Genomic DNA, 20,091 nt, shown 5'->3' on the forward strand with positions numbered 1-20,091 from the left:
CCTGCTCTGTGCAGTGGTCTTGCACAGAGCAGCCCCGATCCTCCTCTTCTCCTAGCGTGCTATGTGGGCACCTGAGCAGGCTCGCTTCCAAGCAGCTGTTCTGTGTATCTATTCACACACACACACAGTGCAGCTCGGCCCTGCCCCCACCCTCCTCATTGGCTCACTGCCTGTGATTAACAGTGTGATTAACAGTAAAGGGAGCCAATTGCTCCCACTGCTGTCTCAGCCACTGAGGAGGAAGAGACCCGGGAGAGCCTCTGCTCTCATGCACATCGATGGATCGAGGCTCTGTTAAAGCGGAGTTCCACCCAAAAAAGGAACTTCCACTTTAAGGGAAGGTGAGCCCCTGACATGCCACATTTGGCATGTCATTTTTTTTTGGGGGGGGGGGGAGCGGATACCCTCTTTTTATAGGGTCCCAGCTCCCACTTCCTCCCGGCGCACCACGGCACCAAAAGGAAGATCACCTCTCTCCCCTTCCTTTTCGGCAATCATCTAGGACACGTAACAGCGTGCCGCGCACATGCGCAGTGCATGCCCGGCTGTGAAGCCACAGCTGGACGCCCACAGTAACAATGGCGGCGCCGCAGAGAGGAGGGGGAGAAGAGCGGGGTTTCGTTCCCCCGCATCGCTGGACCCTGGGACAGGTAAGTGTCCGATTATTATAAGTCAGCAGCTGCAGTATTTGTAGCTGCTGACTTTTTTTTTTTTATTAAGGGGAGCTGCTGCACACAGGTCTTTTTACCTTCATACATAGAATGCATGGAGGTAAAAAGACTATGAGCCTTTACAAGCACTTTATTATTGAGGTAAAGGAACCTAAATATAAATCAGCTATTTATATCTGAAATAAACCCAAAACATTCCACCCATACATGTCAGAGAAATAATGTTCCTTTCTATGGGTAAAAAACACTTTTTTTGTTTTAGGGGGCCCTGTGCCTTTTGTAGTCGCTCTCATAGTTGAACTTAAAGTGGAACTAAACTTTCTCAATCAGCATGAACTATTTTTAATCCTTATCCTGCTAGAATTACTAAATAGATAGGAAGGTATATTATATTTACTTGCTTTGAACTTGTTTTTTTTTTTTTTTCAGCTGCTTTCTGGTTTCTGGCCTGGACCAAAATGATGTCATTGATCCCAAGAGTCTTCACGGGAGAAGGGCTTTCTCAGCTAAGCCCACCCTCCTGTCTGCATGCCTGAATTAAGGGCAGATGGATTCCAGGGAGGAAATGCTACATGAATCATCTGCCCTTACATAAGATGGCCACAGCTAGAAATGCTAGGGGTGCTTTTTTTTTTTTGCGAAGTGATTTCTCAACAAAACAAAGCATGGAGACATGGATGGGTAGATGGGTGAGTTTGCTTTGAATCTTAAAATTGAATTAAAAAGCATCTCCAGTTTGTGGTGCTCAGAACAGCTTAGCACATTAAAGTCTAAGTTCACCTTTAGCAACATTTTATAAAAAGTCCCCAGATGCAATACCAGATCCCCTGGATAGGACATACCAGCACTCCTCATTTTCAAATGCTACATCTGCTTGGCCCCTCGATCCACCTCTGTCCTGATGTTTGCAGGACTGCCTGGGCACTTCAACTGTGCCCCCTAGAGGCCGCCCCTATCATGCACGCAGTTTGAATGGGCAGACGTGTCCACTAGGGGGCCTATATTTGTAGCACCCAGCCCGTACTGCAGATGACGAATGTAAGGTCAAGGGGCCAGCGTTTCTGAGGGGAGACTCCCCATGTCTCCAAATGTAATAGGAAGCAGTTGCAGTATTTGAAAATGAGGAGTGCTGGTATGTACTATTTATGGGATGTGGAATTGCATAGGGGGGCTTTTTGTAAAATGTTGCTGAAGATGTCATAGTGTTAGACCACTTCTCCAACCCAACATGTCAATGGTGACACAGGTATGGCATGGCTCCCACCAACCCCTCCTTACAGGAAAACTGTTCTTTACATCAGCGTTCCTCCTTAACATTATAATTGTCATTAGCAACTTTAGGGACAAAAAAATCTATATTTTACTTTTTTTTTTTTTTTTTTTTACTGTGAAATACTGAATTCATCATTTTCTCCTTATTATAAAGCTGGAGTCAACAAATCCTCTGCTTGCCTCCACCGTATTTCAACAAACATGAAAATGATTCAGCAGAATCTATTTTGCAGATAGATTTTTCCCCTTCATACGTTGACTTTCCTTTGAAATTGGAGGATCACACTTGATCAGAAACTTCCTGACAGCAGACTCATTGTTTTTTTAGTGACATTTTTGTTATTTTATACACTACACTTTAGTGGGAACATTGGGAAGGAGTGGAAAAATGAAAAGGATTTTTATCTGGTAGTATAAATAGACCCCAATGTTATATTTTTGGAAAGCCAGTTGGCGCCCTCTGGTGTCTAATTATAATATTGTTTTCCAATTTTCTTGAACAATGTGAAATGGTACTGGGAATGCAAACTTTAAAGTGATGTAATGCCTCTTACACACGATCGGACTTTCCGACTGGAAATGTTGGATGTCAGGCTGTTGGCGGTAAGTCCGATCGTGTGTACGCTCCATCGTACAATTGTTGTCGGACTTTCTGCCAACAAATGTTGGATAGCAGGTTTTAAAGCAGGGGGGGTAAACCTATCTATGCTTTTTTTTTTTTTGAGTTCATTCACAAACTTTTCTTCTCAGCATTACATACTCACATATTGTGTGTAATATGTCCGTCTGTGTCAGATTTCGTTGGAAAGAATAACTTATATTATTCACTGCAGGCGGTTTCCATCTTCATTGTGGGCATTTGAAACCCACAAGCATTTATTTCCTGGATGTGGTGAATGCTGTGCTCCCAGCATTCACCGCTCATTCCCGCACATGCTCAGTGGCATCCTGGGAAGCCTGAGACTAGCTCCCAGGAGTCTGGGAGAGGCTAGAAACACGCCTACTCCCAGGGGAGGAGAACCAGGAAGTGCAAAGAAGAATAGAAAAATAAAAGGTAATTACGGCGATTTAAATTTTTTTAAATGGCATGTCAGCATCTAGGCAAGGAAGAGAATACATACAGATATTGGTCAAAATGTGGGTGGAACTCCGCTTTAAAGTTTTCCGCCAACAAATGTGTGTTGTTGGATTTTCCGATCGTGTGTACACAAGTCCATCAGACAAAAGTCCAAAGTACAAACACGCATGCTCGGAAGCATAAGCGGTCGGTCTTGTAAACTAGCGCTTGTAATGGAGAATTAACATTCGTGACGTGGCAAATTATGAAATCTCGAAATGCAGCGCACAATTCTCTTCTTCTTTAATGGGATAATAATGAAGCTGCTTTGCTGGTGATACTGATGGAGTTATTGAAAACAAATTTTCAAAGGCTTTTTTTTCTAGTGATATCAAGAATAATATTATCATGTTTTGTTTTGTTTTTTTATTTGTGCAAGTTACCACAACACCATTATCCTGTAGTTTTTAAGCTCAAAGATACAACTATGTTGGTGTCCCTTGTCAATTTTACATTGTATTTTTTTTTAAATGTAACTGCCTACTCCCAAACTGTCATTTGAAGTAAAACACATAGCCTAGTATTATTCTACACAATTTTTTTATTGTGCATTAAAAAAAAAAACAAATAGACATGCTATCTGCCAATAGAACTTAACCAAAAAGTGCATTCTATGCATCCAAAAATATAGAAAATATACCAAATCAAATCATTATTCAACCAAAAAAAATGTCAAAGCAATAACTCCAAGACCAATAATAAATAACACGTTATCTCCTCCGATTCCGCAACATGTCTGGTTGACGAACGGCCGTTCAGAAACGAACTGAAAAGCACGAAATGAAAAGCGCCAAATGAAAAAGGTGAAAAGAAAAGCGCGAATAAACTCACCAAACTTCTACTAACACAAAATTAGCAGAAGGAGCCCAAAGGGTGGAACTAAAGAGCTGAAAAACCACATAGTACGTCTAGTACCTCACTACGTTTGTAATTGTTGGCCAACATTTGTGTGACCGTGTGTATGCAAGACAAGTCTGAGCCAACGCCCTTCGGACAAAATTCCACGGTTTTGTTGTCAGAAAGTCCAATCGTGTGTAAGAGGCATTAGTGTTTAAAGAGACCCTGTCATCAGCTTAAAACATTGCAAGTGAAAGAAAAAAAATTAATAAATAAAGTGATTTCGCGCAAATCGGGATAAGTAATTCAAAATATGAACTTCAGGAGAGTGTTGATAATAATAAGGTGAAATAAAATGGGTGATAGCTGAGATACAATGAAATAAAATTAATATATATGAACAATGAATTTCATTTTTATCGTGTGTTAGCTCACAGTGTTCTTAAATAAATACAATAGGACTACGAGAAATAATTACCTGCACTATTGAACCTCATTATTCTCCATTCATTGCAAGAAATATTTGACTTTTTTATTATTATTGTGTATGCAATTTGAAGTGTATTTATTTGTTGTAGCTCCACCAGGTTATATATACTTAATTATATTCATACCAGGTCATCTTTAATATATGCACTAAGATACTAAGAACACTGTGAGCTAACACGATAAAAATGAAATTCATTGTTCACATATATTAATTTTATTTCATTGTATCTCAGCTATCACCCATTTTATTTCACCTTATTATTATCAACACTCTCCTGAAGTTCATATTTTGAATTATTTATCACGATTTGCGCAAAATCACTTTATTAATTTTAATTGCTAAGTGTTCTGTGTTACACTATAGATTTTGCTGTACATATTATTTATATTTACACCATACTTTGCTCACTTATCCATAGTAGCGCGAGAGCACTTTTAACATTATTATTGCAAGTGAAAGCCCAGCAAAATCAAGTAGGTCAAATGCATACTTGCAGTGTTTTTCGTTTACATAAAGTTTTAAACCAATTGCCTCAAGCATTTGCACAGTTGTCACAACTAATGCTTGTATTTTGCCTATAATGTTTATTTCCTTTGATCATCATCTCCATCTAATGGCCATAATGTAATACTTTCCTGAAATCCCTCAGGCCTGGTTTACACTAGTGTGATTTCAGAGGCAACTTGAGAGTTGAATGACAAACAAAATCACGTTATTGTTAACGGTGTCCGTTCACAGCAATTTGACTCAGCCCAAAACAATTTTGGCAAAGGTTTCTGTACTACTTTGGTGCGATTCCAGCATGATTTTGACCCGTAGAATATGCAGACCTTATCCAAGTCGCACTACATAATCGCATTGAAGGTCGGATCACATTTGCGGTGCCAGAATGCCAGAAGTTCAGTAGATCAATAGTATATCACACACCCAGGGAAGCAAATCCAACAAATGGGCACAGTCCACAGGAAATCCTCCAATTTAAGCTGATCTGATTGAGGATTGATTGCAGCTGGAAGACAGGTGTGGCTAGAGAGTATTGGGAGCAGAGGTACTATGGAAGATATATACTGCAGGACTCAGGTTTCCCAGTGGCAGAGTGAACAGAGCTGCAGCCCAGAGACAGACGGAACCAAGTTCAATCCCGGGCACATGACATCATGTTGACGAAACATGTTGGGCAGAGCTTATCAATCTAGAAGACAGAGTTGGAGACACTGCAGGCTGCTTGCATATTTTACTCTTGAGCAGAAACTTAAATTTTATTCGACAGTGATCTTTACATGTGATGTTACAGTCATAGAGGTGCCTGTACGGTTCCTACATGCAAGTGAGTGCAATATATTATCTTTACTTATCTTAACAAAGAAGATGACAGTGAGCACTATGTAGTGTTTTTCTCTTTTCAGTTAAAAAGGCATTCAGGTTTTCTTTGAGCGGTTGTATGATTTAGCTGAGTCCATGAAGATTACTACTCCGAGGGGAACTGTGTTTTGATTGCCTCCTTTCTTATTGAGAGCTTGAATCCATCTAATATTGGCTCATGCTAGTTTAGCCTTTGTAGTGAGGGCCACACTTTAAGGTGTGAGCACACCCTTGGGGAACCGGTGGAGGCGGAGGGGTCACGATCACGTATTGTGCATTATAACCTTGTTGTGGATTTTCAACACTGACCTTCTTCACAATTATAGGACTTTTATCACCATTTGTGTTTTGGCATAGCATTATAGTACTTTGCATATATTTTATACCGCATAGCATTTTACATTTATTTTTTGGCACAGCATTTTATCTTGTTTGTATACATTTTTGCAATTGCACATTATCAGACGTTACTATTTAGTTGTGCAGATTCATTTTTTACTAATCACCGAAAAAAAACATATTGGCCAAAATGCGGGGATTATTTGTGATGGTTGTGCAAATGTTTGGGTCAATCACACAGCAATTTTTTATTTTTTTTTATAAAAAGACCCCTTTTGTATTCAGAATCAGTGGTTTTACTGATTCTTATTTGTACAGTGAGTGTTCTCAAGTATCAGCCTACGGCATTATTGCCCGTACTGTGTATTTAATATCTCCAACATTATTCATTGCTACAATGACATTGTAGATCTGATATACTCTCCTCCTGCCCTGAAGAAGGAAGAAGAAGGAAACATTCTTTCCGAAATACGTCAGGGTCTGCCTGTTGATCGCCTACACTGACCAAGCTGTATCTTTGTTGGCAGCTCCTTGTTGGTGTATCTCAGATTAGTAGGGTATCCATATTAGTATATTGCACAATACTGTATTTTTATGTCGCATGGAACTATTTTATTGACCTATTGTTCTTTTAACTATGTTTGTAATAAAGATTGGCATTTGCTTTTTATGTATTTGTGCTCATGACTCTGCCTAAAAAAAGTCCTGTGGGGTGTCCCCTTTTCTTCTTAAAGAGATAGTTTTGGGATATTTGGCAAGATGGCAAGATATTGTGCTTGAACATATCACCTAGCTCCACCCTCTGGTTTTGATATAAACCTAAAAGGCTAAAAGGAAGCAAAGGAAGCAGCCAATTTAATATGAATATTAGCAAATAACTGTATTATGTTCAGTAGGCATTGTAATAAAAATGAATGAAGCTGAATATATATATATATATATATATATATATATACATAGATATAGATAGATAGATATATCTATAGATATATCTATATAGATATAGATATATCTATATCTATAGATATGGATATATATCTCTATATATATATATATATATATAGATATATATATATATATATAGAGATATATATATATATATCTATATATATATAGATATATATATATATATCTCTATATATATATATATATATATATCTATATATATATAGATATATATCTCTCTCTATCTATCTATCTATCTATCTATCTATCTATCTATCTATCTATCTATCTATCTATCTATCTATCTATCTATCTATCTATCTATCTATCTATATATTTATATATATAAAAATATATATATATAATAGAGTGAAAAGTACAATGGGACCAATTTATTGTAAACCAGTGATGGTTTTATTTCCTTATTACTTATTATTATTTTCTCAGTGGCATTGACCTTTACATGAGGACTGGGAATATAAAAGTTAATGAAATTACTGAAGTATTTCGAGTTATTCGTCAACAGTCACAGAGTGCAGAGTTTGTATAAATCATGCCATTTCATTGCGTAGTTAGTGGGGTTCATTGGACTGTCATATTTCATTATTCTGGTACATTAACATCCTCTATTCACTTCTGATGATGCATTCTTCTATTTTCAATCAAAGCTAAAGAAGGCTTTTATTATGTTAATATGGAAGGGTATGTTATTTTCTGGTTTGCTGCAACAATAGTTTTTTTTTTTTTTTTAGATTTGATATTTGCTGTAGGGCATTGTATGTGCAATTAGAATTGCAGATCACAGGTGAATTAGGAATCTGATTATAAGCAATCAGTAGTCCCATGTCACTAATTACACAATGCATACATATTATAAAATGTTGGACCTTTTAAACATTCATAACTGGGCATATGCAGGAATTTGGCTCTTTAGCCTTAATAATAATAATAATGCAGCTTAACAATCCTTACAGTAGAACGAAAGGCAAATAATTGTTTTCTATTTTGGATAGAGCAGGGGGGGGGGGGTTATAACCCCTGTTGGGTTTTTTTATGGACCTTCCCAGGTCCAGAATTAATACTGAGCAGAAGTAAGTTGCTGAATTAATTGAAAATGAGTTGCCCGCTCCTGATCAAGATGAAAGTGGCCTGGCTCTAATACTGACCTAATGCCTTGTGTCTCCTACTGCTGATCCTTTTCAGCACTGCAGCCACTATCAATCTCTTTGGCACTGGACACTTGCAGGAGTGTCATATTTATGTGTTCCCTGCAGTGCTCCATAGTTCCAAAGTTCCATTCTCTGAGTTCTCATGTCTTTACAGGTTTCAGCAGTGATATAGGGGTTGTGGGAAGGAACCATGGCGTGCAGCAGGGGACACAGAATCCAATGCTCCTAGAACAATGAAATGCAAAAGAGACTGACTGAAGCTGCAGAGGGGAGGTAGGCAAGACCGTCTTTAATGTGGGGCAAAAGGGGCAGCTGCCCCAGGCCCAGTCATTGTTGGGGGACCCAAAGTAGCTGCCCACGCTGCTCACAAATATTTTCCCGGTGTAGTGGGTTTTTTCCATCAGCTCATCTCCCACAGTTATTACCTTTTGACCCTCCCTTCTAGATTTGTAAGCTCTAACGAGCAGGGCCCTTTCATTCCTCCTGTATCAAATTGTATTGTAACTACTGTCTGCCCTCATGTTGTAAAGCACTGCGCAAACTGTTGGCGCCATATATCTTATTATTATTATATATCTTATTATATATTAATAAAAGTAATAATAGTGGCTGCAGCCAATCCCTCTGCTTGCTCTTCTGTCCAGGTTGATACAAACGGGCAACCAATGAGTGAGTGGTAATGATGTGCAGTAACTTCTAGTAACCAATCATTGAGCGGTAATGAAGTGCAGTAACATCTAGCAACCAATCAGTGAGTGGTAAGGATGTGCAGTAACTTCTAGCAACCAATCAGTGAGTGTGGACCAGTTCTTTATGCATACTTATTAAAGTTTCTTGAGATAAGTCTATTTGTGTGTTTGGGATAATGGGGTGCAGAGCAATATTGCACGCTGAGGGGGGGGGGGCAACAAATGTTTGCCCCTGGAGGTAGGAAATGCAATGCAGAGGTAAATACTGTATTTAAGCCGTTTTTTACAGGATGCGTTTTTCTTGATTTCTTTTATAGGTGTTAAAGGTTAACTCCAGTTTCCCAAGTAAAAGGTACAAAAAGAGTCACTTTACACTTTAATCACACACACCAACTTTTTATGTTTCTCAGAGAATCTCCCACAAAGCCAAAATATGGGTACCATACTGTCTCTTATGGACTTCCTATATAGGGAGTGGCAGTTTTTCCTGGTCAAGCCACTGCCATGAAGGTAGTGCTAAGTGTAGGAGGTTCAGCCAAATTCCACAGGATCACTTTATAGGCCTTGCCTGGTCCTGAGATGTTCAACAAAATTCCAGTAAAATGAAGCAGCGTTATTCTCCTGTTAGTCTTGCTAAACCATAAGCCTTACTGTGTAGATGCATAGGAAAGTACAGATAAACAGACGGCAAATGAGAAAACTTGACATGTTTGCACACGTCACTTAAAGCTAGATTCAAGGTATATTGCATAGTTACGTTGGTCCAGCTTGGACCAATGTACTGTAAATTTACATATTCCATAACCAAGGAGATGTTGTGGAAGTGGAGAATCACTTCCACAACATCTCGTCAATGCTACTACAGAATCACGTCAATGAATCACGTCAATGCTACTACAATAGTTGCTACAGTCTTCTGGATCCTGTGTGAATGGCTGCATTTTTTTATGCGTTTTGAGGTTTTTATTGGCTACTAAGAAAGTTTGACAGTTCTGTTCATGGAGTGCAACTTTGATGTGACTTTACACTCTCTGGCACTTAAGTAGCATCGAAGTTGAATCAAACTAGTGCAGGAACCTTTATGTGTCCACAGTCGCATTTTAGGGTTATGGTCAGTGGCCTCCCATCCATAAGGGGCGCAGGAGCACCACCCTCCTAATCCATGCGTCCGGCCCCTAATCTACATGCTAATCTACATGCCGCCCCACCCAAAAAAAAATGGCGCACCAGCCACCACTGGTTATAGGTAAGGGTTAGGTTTAGTGGCTAGCGTTAAGGTTAAATGTGATGGTTAGGGTTAAGGGCCAGGGTTAGAGTTAGGGCTAGGGTTAGAGTTAGGGTTAGTGGTAATCATTAGAGTTAGCTTTAACTGTTAGTGTTCTAATCCTAACAATTACCACTAACTCTAACCCTAACATTTAACCCCAAGCTTAGCCCTGAACCGTAACCCTAGTCGTCAACCCTAACCATCACATTTAACCCTAACCCTAGCCCTTAATCATAGCCCTAACATGCAACTGTGGACAAATAAAGATTCCTGTACTACTTTGATGCGACTTTGATACTACTTGAGTGCCATTGCCAAAGTTGCACTCCATGAACAGAATTGTCATACTTTCATATTAGCAACAAAACCAGCAAAAAAAACATAAAAAACACAACACTTGCTTTTTTTTGGTGCGGGTCCATTGAAGTCTATTACACGCAATCTACTGTGGGGAAAAAAAGTCCCTGATCCTCTCCAAAAAAAAAAAAAACACCTGCTTAAAATGCACAGATGTGAGCTAGATCCATAGGAAACCATGTTAAATAAAAAAGTCAGAAGTGTGAACCAAGGGTAAAAGCATAAGACTTGACTGGAGTTCTACGTTATGTTTAAGACCAAGGTTCAGGTTAAAGCTTAAAGGTTACGTTGAGGCTGAATCAGCATATATTCAAGTTTCAAGGTTTATGAAATTAAATTTCCTTTCTGACTGCCATACATTGCTGTCTGAACAGAGCAGGCAAGGCGGGGGGAGGTAAGGGGGTTTGTTTACACCTCATTCAGCTGTGTGCAAATTTGGGCTTGAGCTTTTGGACTCTGTAATCAGTGTTAATTTTGGCAGCAAATTTCGATTTAGTCTAATGCCCTGTACACATGGTCGGATTTTCCGACGGAAAATGTGTGATAGGACCTTGTTGTCGGAAATTCCGACCGTGTGTAGGCTCCATCACACATTTTCCATCGGATTTTCCGACACACAGAGTTTGAGAGCAGGCTATAAAATTTTCCGACAACAAAATCCGTTGTCGGAAATTCCGATCGTGTGTACACAAATCCGACGCACAAAGTGCCACGCATGCTCAGAATAAATAAAGAGGTGAAAGCTATTGGCTACTGCCCCGTTTATAGTCCCGACGTACGTGTTTTACGTCACCGCGTTCAGAATGATCGGATTTTCCAACAACTTTGTGTGACCGTGTGTATGCAAGACAAGTTTGAGCCAACATCCGTCGGAAAAAATCCTAGGATTTTGTTGTCGGAATGTCCGATCAATGTCCGACCGTGTGTACGGGGCATTAGTCTTAGTCTTAGGACTAAAATAGCATTTTAGTTTTAGTTCCATTTTAGTCTCCTGCAATTGTTTTAGTTTTAGTTGTATTTAGTCGACTAAAACTCATTTTAGTCATCTAAAATCTAATGGATGTAGTTAAATTGTAATGCATTATTTCAGCATTTCTCTACAATTTCCAAACTCCTTATATACTGCTGGAGTGAAAAATCGAATATGTTATTATTTATGATATTGAGGTATGAACATGCACTATAGACTACTGTTAATTTTGACGTCAAATTTCAATTTAGTTTTAGTTTTAGTCCTATTATAGTCATCTCAGTTGTTTTAGTTTTAGTTGTATTTTAGTTGACTAAAATGGTATTAAAGGGGTTGTAAAGGTAAACATTTTTTCACCTTAATGCATTCTATGCATTAAGGTGAAAAAACTTCTGACAATACCGCCGCCCCCAGCCCCCCCGTTTTACTTACCTGACCCCTCGAAAAACAGCTGCTCGCTCCCGACATCTATTTCTCCGCTCAGGCTGGCCGCTGATTGGCTACAGTGGATGGATTGGAAGCAGCGCAGCCATTGGCTCGTGCTGCTGTCAATCACATCCAATGACGCGGCGCACTGGGCGGCGGGGCAGAGTGATACAGTGAGCGGCTATAGCCGCCGGCTGTATCACGGGAGCGCGCCCGCAATAACTAACCACCATGCGAGGGAGCTCGCATTAAGGTGCTTAGTTCTTGCAGGGAGGAGCTGAAACAGCCACCGAGGGACCCCAGAAGACCAGGTTCAGGGCCACTCTGTGCAGAACGAGCTGCACAGTGAAGGTAAGTATAACATGTTTGTTATTTTTTTTTTTAATTTACCTTTACAACCCCTTTAAGTTAGTCGACTTCAATTGTTTATTTTTATATTTAACTTTTCTTTCACCAGAACAACTAAGAACAGACAGGTACACACATCAAATTAAAATGGAAGCACCTACTGCTGGTTGCATACATATATATGGAATAGTTGTGATATGCAAAATGTTGTGTTTGGATGAGTAAATAAAACGTATTTTTAGTCCTGTACATAAAAAGTAATTATTAAAAGAGAATATACAAACATGATTATACTTAGAATATAGCAGAAGTAAAGCAAAAGTAAACTGTCAATCAACATTAACCATGTTAAATCTGTATGCTGCTAGCCTTATTAAATAAATAGGAAGGTATATTATATTCACTTGTTTTAACTTCTTTTTTTTTTTTCAGTTGCCTCGTGGTTTCTGGCCGAGGCCAAAATGATGTCATACATCCCAGGAGTCTTAATGGGCATTTTCTTTCTTTCATCTAGAAGAGGGGAGGAGGGGTTTTCCCAGCTAAGCACACCCTCCTAACTGCATGCCTGGAATAAGGGCGGATGGATTCCAGAAAGTAAGCGCTACATGAAACATCTACCCTTACTCAAGATGGCAGATGGCTAGCAATGGTAGGGCTGTGTTTATCAAAGTGATTTCTTTATCAAATATAACATGGAGACTTGGATGGATGGGTGAGTTTGCTTGTAAAGTCAGCAGCTACAAATACTGCAGATGCTGACTTTTGATATTAGGACACTTACCTGTCCAGGGATCCCACAATGTCGGCACCCCAGCCAATTTTTCAATCGGCTCTCGGGTGCTGCCACTGCCATTTCTTGTAAGGGAAACCAACAGTGAAGCCTTTGCGGCGTCACGTCCAGTCCTCTATTGAGTATGCGCGCTGCGCGGTACGCTTTGTGAATGGCCCAGCGGCGGGGGAAGGAGGATGGGGGCTGAACTTCCAATTGACTTAGCGAAGTCACCCGAAAGTGGGAGCGGGTACCTGTCAAAAACAGGTACCCGCTCCCCCCTGGAAGGTGCCAAATGTGGCAGTGGAGGGGGGGAGGAAGCAAACAAGTGGAGCTTCCCTTTCTGGGTGGAGCTCCGCTTTAAATATCGTTTTCAGTTTGTGGTGCTCAGATAGAGTTTAGTTCTGCTTTACGGTTAGTAGCAGGCGATATGTGCAATATTGGACCAGTTGCCTTGGAATTTGGTCATTAAGATCCCAATTATGTTATTGTTATGTTATGATGGAGAATCCATCATGAAAGTGACTTTATCATTTGAATTCAAATGGTAATATATCTAGAGACCCGCAGAAATATGAAAAAACAGTAAGTGATTTAACTTGTTAGCAAGGTACAAGTCTGAAATATCAGTTCTGAATGAAGTAGTCATTTAAAAAAGAATGGATCTGACATAACTAGCTGGCACTACCGGATACAGAAAATGACTGGTTTTGGCTAACAGGTAGACATGTGCAATTTGTTTCGTCCCTAATTCGTTTTTCAACTAAATCTAACAAATTCATTGATTCGTAAATATTCGAATTAACGAAAACCCGTGTAACGAATTTTTCCGAAAATTCAAAAGAACAAAAATCTGAAATTCGAAAATCCGAAAATAAGAATGAAAATCCGAAAAAATTCAAAAGAACGTAAATCCGAAAATAAGAACAAAAATCCGAAAATTCAAAAAACTCAAAAATGTGAAAATCCAAAATAATAACTAACTAATAATAACTATTGCTAACTAATAAATTATAGGTATTGGAATTTCCTTTCAAATTTGGCTATTAGTGAGCATAACGAATACGAATTTAGCCAAAGTTCCGAATTATCCGAAATAACGAATGTCACATCTAAACGAATGGAATTTAACAAATTAATAATAATAAATAAGAATTTAAAAATGTATCATTATGATTATTATTATGTATTGTTAATAATTTGTTACGTTCCATTCATTTAGATGCGGTATTTGTTATTTTGGATAATTTGCAACTTTGGATAAATTTGTATTCGTTACGTTCACTAACAGCCAAATTTGAAAGGAAATTCCAATACCTATAATTTAATAGTTAGTTATTATTAGTTAGTTATTATTTCAGATTTTCAAATTTTTTGGATTTTCAAATTTTTGCATTTTCGGATTTTCGAATTTCTGCATTTTTGGATTTTCGACATTTGGATTTTTATGAATGATCGAAATAGCGAACAGCGCATCTAAAAGAATGGAACGTAACGAATTAGAATTTTTCTGAAGTTACGAATTTATTCGAAATAACGAATTTCAATCACAATGAATGACCTTAAAAACGAAAAAAAAAAAACAAAAGAAACAAATGAAATGAAAACAAACAAATTTTTCGGCAGTGCACATGTCTACTAATAGGGTAGAGTGATGTCCTTAGATGTTCATCTGCTTCATGTTGCCATCATGTTTTCTGAGACACTCCATTGAGGTAGTAGGTGTTTGTTGGGTTCTGCTGTTTTAGGTCTTATTCTCTGGGCTGGGTGAAGTGCACTTTGTAGAAGGGAGTTGGCTGTGAGCAGTAGACGTTGCTGTCGTATATGTTGACACTGTCGACCAGGTTCTCAGGTGGTGCAGAGGCAATCCTGCAAATAGAACACAATGCACTAAGGGGTTAATTACACTTGCTTCAACTTCAACGCACATTAAAGTGCTTCAACATGCTTTTATGATGTGTTTGTGACGCTTCAGTGGTGCTTCGATGAAGCTTCAGTGGTGCTTTGGTGAAGCTTCGGCGAAGCTCTGATAAAACTTTAGTGATGCTTCGGTGATGCTCTTTTGAAGCTTTGTTGAAGCTTGGCAGATGCCCTGTGTGTGTGGATATCTCATAGCTGCAATCTCTCCAAAACAAAGCTAAGCTAAAGCTGAATTAACCACTTGCCGACCGCTGCGCGTCGATATGCATCGGCACAATGGCAGCGGTGGGCAAATGGGCGTACCTGTACGTCCCCTTTAATTGGCGGGGCTAGTGGGCGTGCGCCCACCGCGTACATCGTGACCGTGCCCGCGGGTTCTGCGGACTCGATGTCTGCCGGTGTCCCGCGATCTTGTCACAGAGCCGCAGAACGGGGAGATGCCCATGTAAACAAGGCATTTTCCCGTTCTGCCTAGTGACAGGACATAGGTCACTGCTCCCTGTCATCGGGAGCAGTGATCGCTGTCATGTCACTGGTAGCCCCTCCCCCCACAGTTAGAATCACTCCGTAGGACACAGTTAACCCCTTGATCGCCCCCTAGTGTTTAACCCCTTCCCTGCCAGTGTCATTTACACAGTAATCTGTGCATTTTTATAGCACTGATCGCTGTATACATGACAATGGTCCCAAAATAGTGTCAAAAGTGTCCGATGTGTCCGCCATAATGTCGCAGTCGCGTTAAAAATCGCAAATCTACGTCATTACTAATAAAAAAAAATTTATAATAAAAATGCCATAAAACTATCCCCTATTTTGTAGACGCTAAAACGTTTGCGCAAACCAATCAATATACGCTTATTGCGTTCTTTTTTACCAAAAATATGTAGAAGAATACGTATCGGCCTAAACTGAGGAAAAAAAATTGGTTTTTTTATATATTTTTTGGGGATATTTATTATAGCAAAATGTGAAAAATATTACTTTTTTTTTCAAAATTGTCGCTTTTTTTTTGTTTATAGTGCAAAAAAATAAAAACCGCAGAGGTGATCAAATACCACCAAAAGAAAGTTCTATTTGTGAGAAATAAAGGACGTCAATTTTGTTTTGGTGTAACATCGCACAACCGCGCAATTGTCAGTTAAAGCGACGCAGTGCCGAATCGCAAAAAGTGCTCTGGTCAGGAAGGGGGTAAAATCTTCCGGGGCTGAAGCGGTTAAATACAAGCACTTAGAGCAGCCTTTCTCAATCAGGGTTCTGTGGAACCTTGGGGTTCCTCCAGCAGTTGCTAGGGGTTCCTTGAGCTGTGGCTATTTGACCTCCCATTTGATGGCCCATGCATGGTTCCAGGTCCAGAGCCAATGGGATGACACCAATGACTTTTTTAGCTGACTGTAATTGTGGCATTCTGCCTACCACTGTAATGGGGGAGGGGGCATTCCTCCCACTGCCCACCAATGTAAGGGACATTTTCCCAATGACCTCAGATTGGCTGATTTTAGCAGGGACCTGAGAATTATTTCATGGTTTTCTCAGTGGTTAAAGTGATTATAAAAGGTTGTGATTATGGACCGCCCACCGTATATTTACTGCGGCAGAGTGGCCGCTCTGCGCCAGACCCTGTAGCCAGATCTCGTACTTCTGACATTTCCGGGTCTGGGGTGTGCACGCACACCGTCGGCGACCTGCTTGTAAACAAGGCAGACCACCATTCTGTGAGGGGGGAACGTGCTGATCCTGTGTTTCTGCTAAGCAGGAATACAGATCTTTACATTCCGCCAGTCAAAGCCCCACCCCCCACAGTTAGTAATCACTCCCAGGGAACACATTTAACCCTTTGATCGCCCCTAACGTTAACCCCTTCCCTGCCAGTGTCATAAGTATAGTTTTTTAGCACTGATCACTGTATTGGTATCACTGGTCCACAAAAAGTGTCAAAAGTGTCACTTAGTGTCCGATTTGTCCACCAAAATATATCAGACCCGCTATAAGTCGCTGATTGCCGCCATTAATAGTAAAAAAATATCCCATAGTTTGTGGACACTATAACTTTTGTGCAAAACAATCAATATACACGTATTGGGATTTTTTTTTACCAAAAACATGTAGGGAAATACATATTGGCCTAAATGAATGAAGAAATTAGATTTTTTACATTTTTTATTGGGAATGTTTTATAGCAGAAAGTAAAAAATATTGTTTTGTTTTTTTTTTAAATTGTCGGTCTTTTTTTGTATATATAGTGCAAAAAATTAAACGAGCAGAGGTGATCAAATACCATCAAAAGAAAGCTCTATTAGTGGGGGAAAAAAAATTGTATTTGGATACAGCGTTGCACGACCGCGCAATTGTCAGTTAAAGTAACGCAGTGCCGTATAGCAAAAAAATGGCCTGGTCATGAAGGGAGTAAAACTTTCCGGAGCTGAAGTGGTAAAAAAAAAAACAAAAAAAAAAAACAACATGCTATACTTACCTGCTCTGTGTAATGGTTTTGCACAGAGCAGCCCCAATCCTCTTCTTTTTGAGTCCCCCGCCAGCGGTCCTGGCCCCTAACCCTTGCCAAGTGCCCCCCAATAGCAAGCCTCTTGCTATGGGGGCATTCAAGCAGGCTTGCTCCTGAGCTGCACTCCTATGAATGGACATTGTCTATTCATGCACAGAACGTAGCTTGGCCCCGCCCCCGGCCTCTCCTCATTGGCTCACTGGCTGTGATTGACAGCAGCTGGAGCCAATGGCTTCCACTGCTGTGTGAGCCAATGAGGAGAGAAAGAGCTCTTGAGCTGCACCCAGGTTTTTTACCTTAATGCAGAAAAAATGCATTAAGGCAAAAAACCTTCTGCCTTTAGAACCAATTTAAAAGTTTGGGAAAGGCTGGTTCAGAGTGTCTAATTTGCCCAAGGATGCACAGATTTCCATTTTTATAAACACAGCTCAACTGAATGCACTTGAATGTATGTATTCACATGGGCTATTATTTACCGTACTTAAGGCAAATATGCTGTTTACTTTGCAAGGGGATTTTCCCTTAGCATAGCGAATGTGGTGATAATTCACTTTGCAAATGATACTCATTCACTTACATGTGATTGAATGGTGAAAGTCAGCAGAGCGTCAACCTATTCACTAAACTAAGAGAAAATTCCCTTGCACAGTAAACAGCTTATTTGCCTTTAGTAAATCAACCCTACAATGTGCAATATACAATGTAACCACTTAAGGACCAGAAGGATTTGCTCCCTTAATGACCAGACCATTGTTTGCGATACGGCACTTTAACTGACAATTGCGCTGTGGTGTGATGCTGTACCCAAACAAAATCTACGTCCTTTTTTCACCACACTTTCTTTTGGTGGTATTTGATAATCTCTGCATTTTTTATTTTTTGTGCTAAAAAACAAAAAAGGCTGACAATTTTGAAAAAATAAAAACAATATTTTTTACTTTTTGCTATAATAAATATCATTAAAAAAAAAAAATAGGAAAAAAAAAATGTCTTCATCAGTTTAGGCCAATATGTATTCTTCTACATATTTTTGGTAAAAAAAAAAATCACAATAAGTATATATTGATTGGTTTGGGAAAATGTTATCGCGTCTACAAAATAGGGGATAGATTTATGGCATTTTTATAATCTTTTTTTTTTTTTTTTACTAGTAATGACAGCAATCAGCGATTTTTAGTGGGACTGTGACAGTGGCGGACAGATCGGACACTTTTGACACTTTTTTGGGACCAGTGACATTTATACAGTGATCAGAGCTATAAATAGCCACTGATTACTGTATACAGTGGGGACAGAAAGTATTTAGACCCCCTCAAATTTTTCACTCTTTGTTATATTGCAGCCATTTGCTAAAATCATTTAAGTTCATTTTTTCCTCATTAATGTACACACAGCACCCCATATCGACAGAAAAACACAGAATTGTTGACATTTTTGCAGATCTATTAAAGAAAAACTGAAATATCACATGGTCCTAAGTATTCAGACCCTTTGCTGCGACACTCATATATTTAACTCAGGTGCTGTCCATTTCTTCTGATCATCCTTGAGATGGTTCTACACCTTCATTTGAGTCCAGCTGTGTTTGATTATACTGACTGGACTTGATTAGGAAAATCACACACATGTCTATATAAGACCTTACAGCTCACAGTGCATGTCAGAGCAAATGAGAATCATGAGGTCAAAGGAACTGCCTGAAGAGCTCAGAGACAGAATTGTGGCAAGGCACAGATCTGGCCAAGGTTACAAAAAAAATTCTGCTGCACTTAAGGTTCCTAAGAGCACAGTGGCCTCCATAATCTTTAAATGGAAGACGTTTAAGATGACCAGAACCCTTCCTAGAGCTGGCTGTCCGGCCAAACTGAGCTATCGGGGGAGAAGAGCCTTGGTGAGAGAGATAAAGAGGAACCCAAAGATCACTGCGGCTGAGCTCCAGAGATGCAGTCGGGAGATGGGAGAAAGTTGTAGAAAGTCAACCATCACTGCAGCCCTCCACCAGTCGGGGCTTTATGGCAGAGTGGCCCGACGGAAGCCTCTCCTCAGTGCAAGACACATGAAAGTCCGCATGGAGTTTTCTAAAAACCACCTGAAGGACTCTAAGATGGTGAGAAATAAGATTCTCTGGTCTGATGAGACCAAGATAGAACTTTATGGCCTTAATTCTAAACGGTATGTGTGGAGAAAACCAGGCACTGCTCATCACCTGTCCAATACAGTCCCAACAGTGAAGCATGGTGGTGGCAGCATCATGCTGTGGGTGTGTTTTTCAGCTGCAGGGACAGGACGACTGGTTGCAATCGAGGGAAAGATGAATGCGGCCAAGTACAGGGATATCCTGGACGAAAACCTTCTCCAGAGTGCTCAGGACCTCAGACTGGGCCGAAGGTTTACCTTCCAACAAGACAATGACCCTAAGCACACAGCTAAAATAACGAAGGAGTGGCTTCACAACAACTCTGTGACTGTTCTTGAATGGCCCAGCCAGAGCCCTGACTTAAACCCAATTGAGCATCTCTGGAGAGACCTAAAAATGGCCGTCCACCAACGTTTACCATCCAACCTGACAGAACTGGAGAGGATCTGCAAGGAGGAATGGCAGAGGATCCCCAAATCCAGGTGTGAAAAACTTGTTGCATCTTT

At 39.9% G+C, this 20,091-nt stretch overlaps 1 protein-coding gene across 1 annotated transcript in view; it reads right to left on the minus strand.

Annotated features, from left to right (window-relative positions):
- Nucleotides 1–14,538: 14,538 nt before the first annotated feature.
- Nucleotides 14,539–20,091, minus strand: part of LOC141140951 (uncharacterized) — a 43,631-nt gene continuing 38,078 nt past the window's right edge. The window contains exon 10 of the mRNA XM_073628510.1: nucleotides 14,539–14,897. Within this exon, the coding sequence (XP_073484611.1) occupies nucleotides 14,780–14,897 (118 nt within the window). The 3' untranslated portion in view covers nucleotides 14,539–14,779. The remainder of the gene's footprint in view (nucleotides 14,898–20,091) is intronic.

Source organism: Aquarana catesbeiana, linkage group LG04 (assembly GCF_042186555.1).
Source record: "Aquarana catesbeiana isolate 2022-GZ linkage group LG04, ASM4218655v1, whole genome shotgun sequence".
Lineage (NCBI taxonomy): Eukaryota > Metazoa > Chordata > Amphibia > Anura > Ranidae > Aquarana > Aquarana catesbeiana.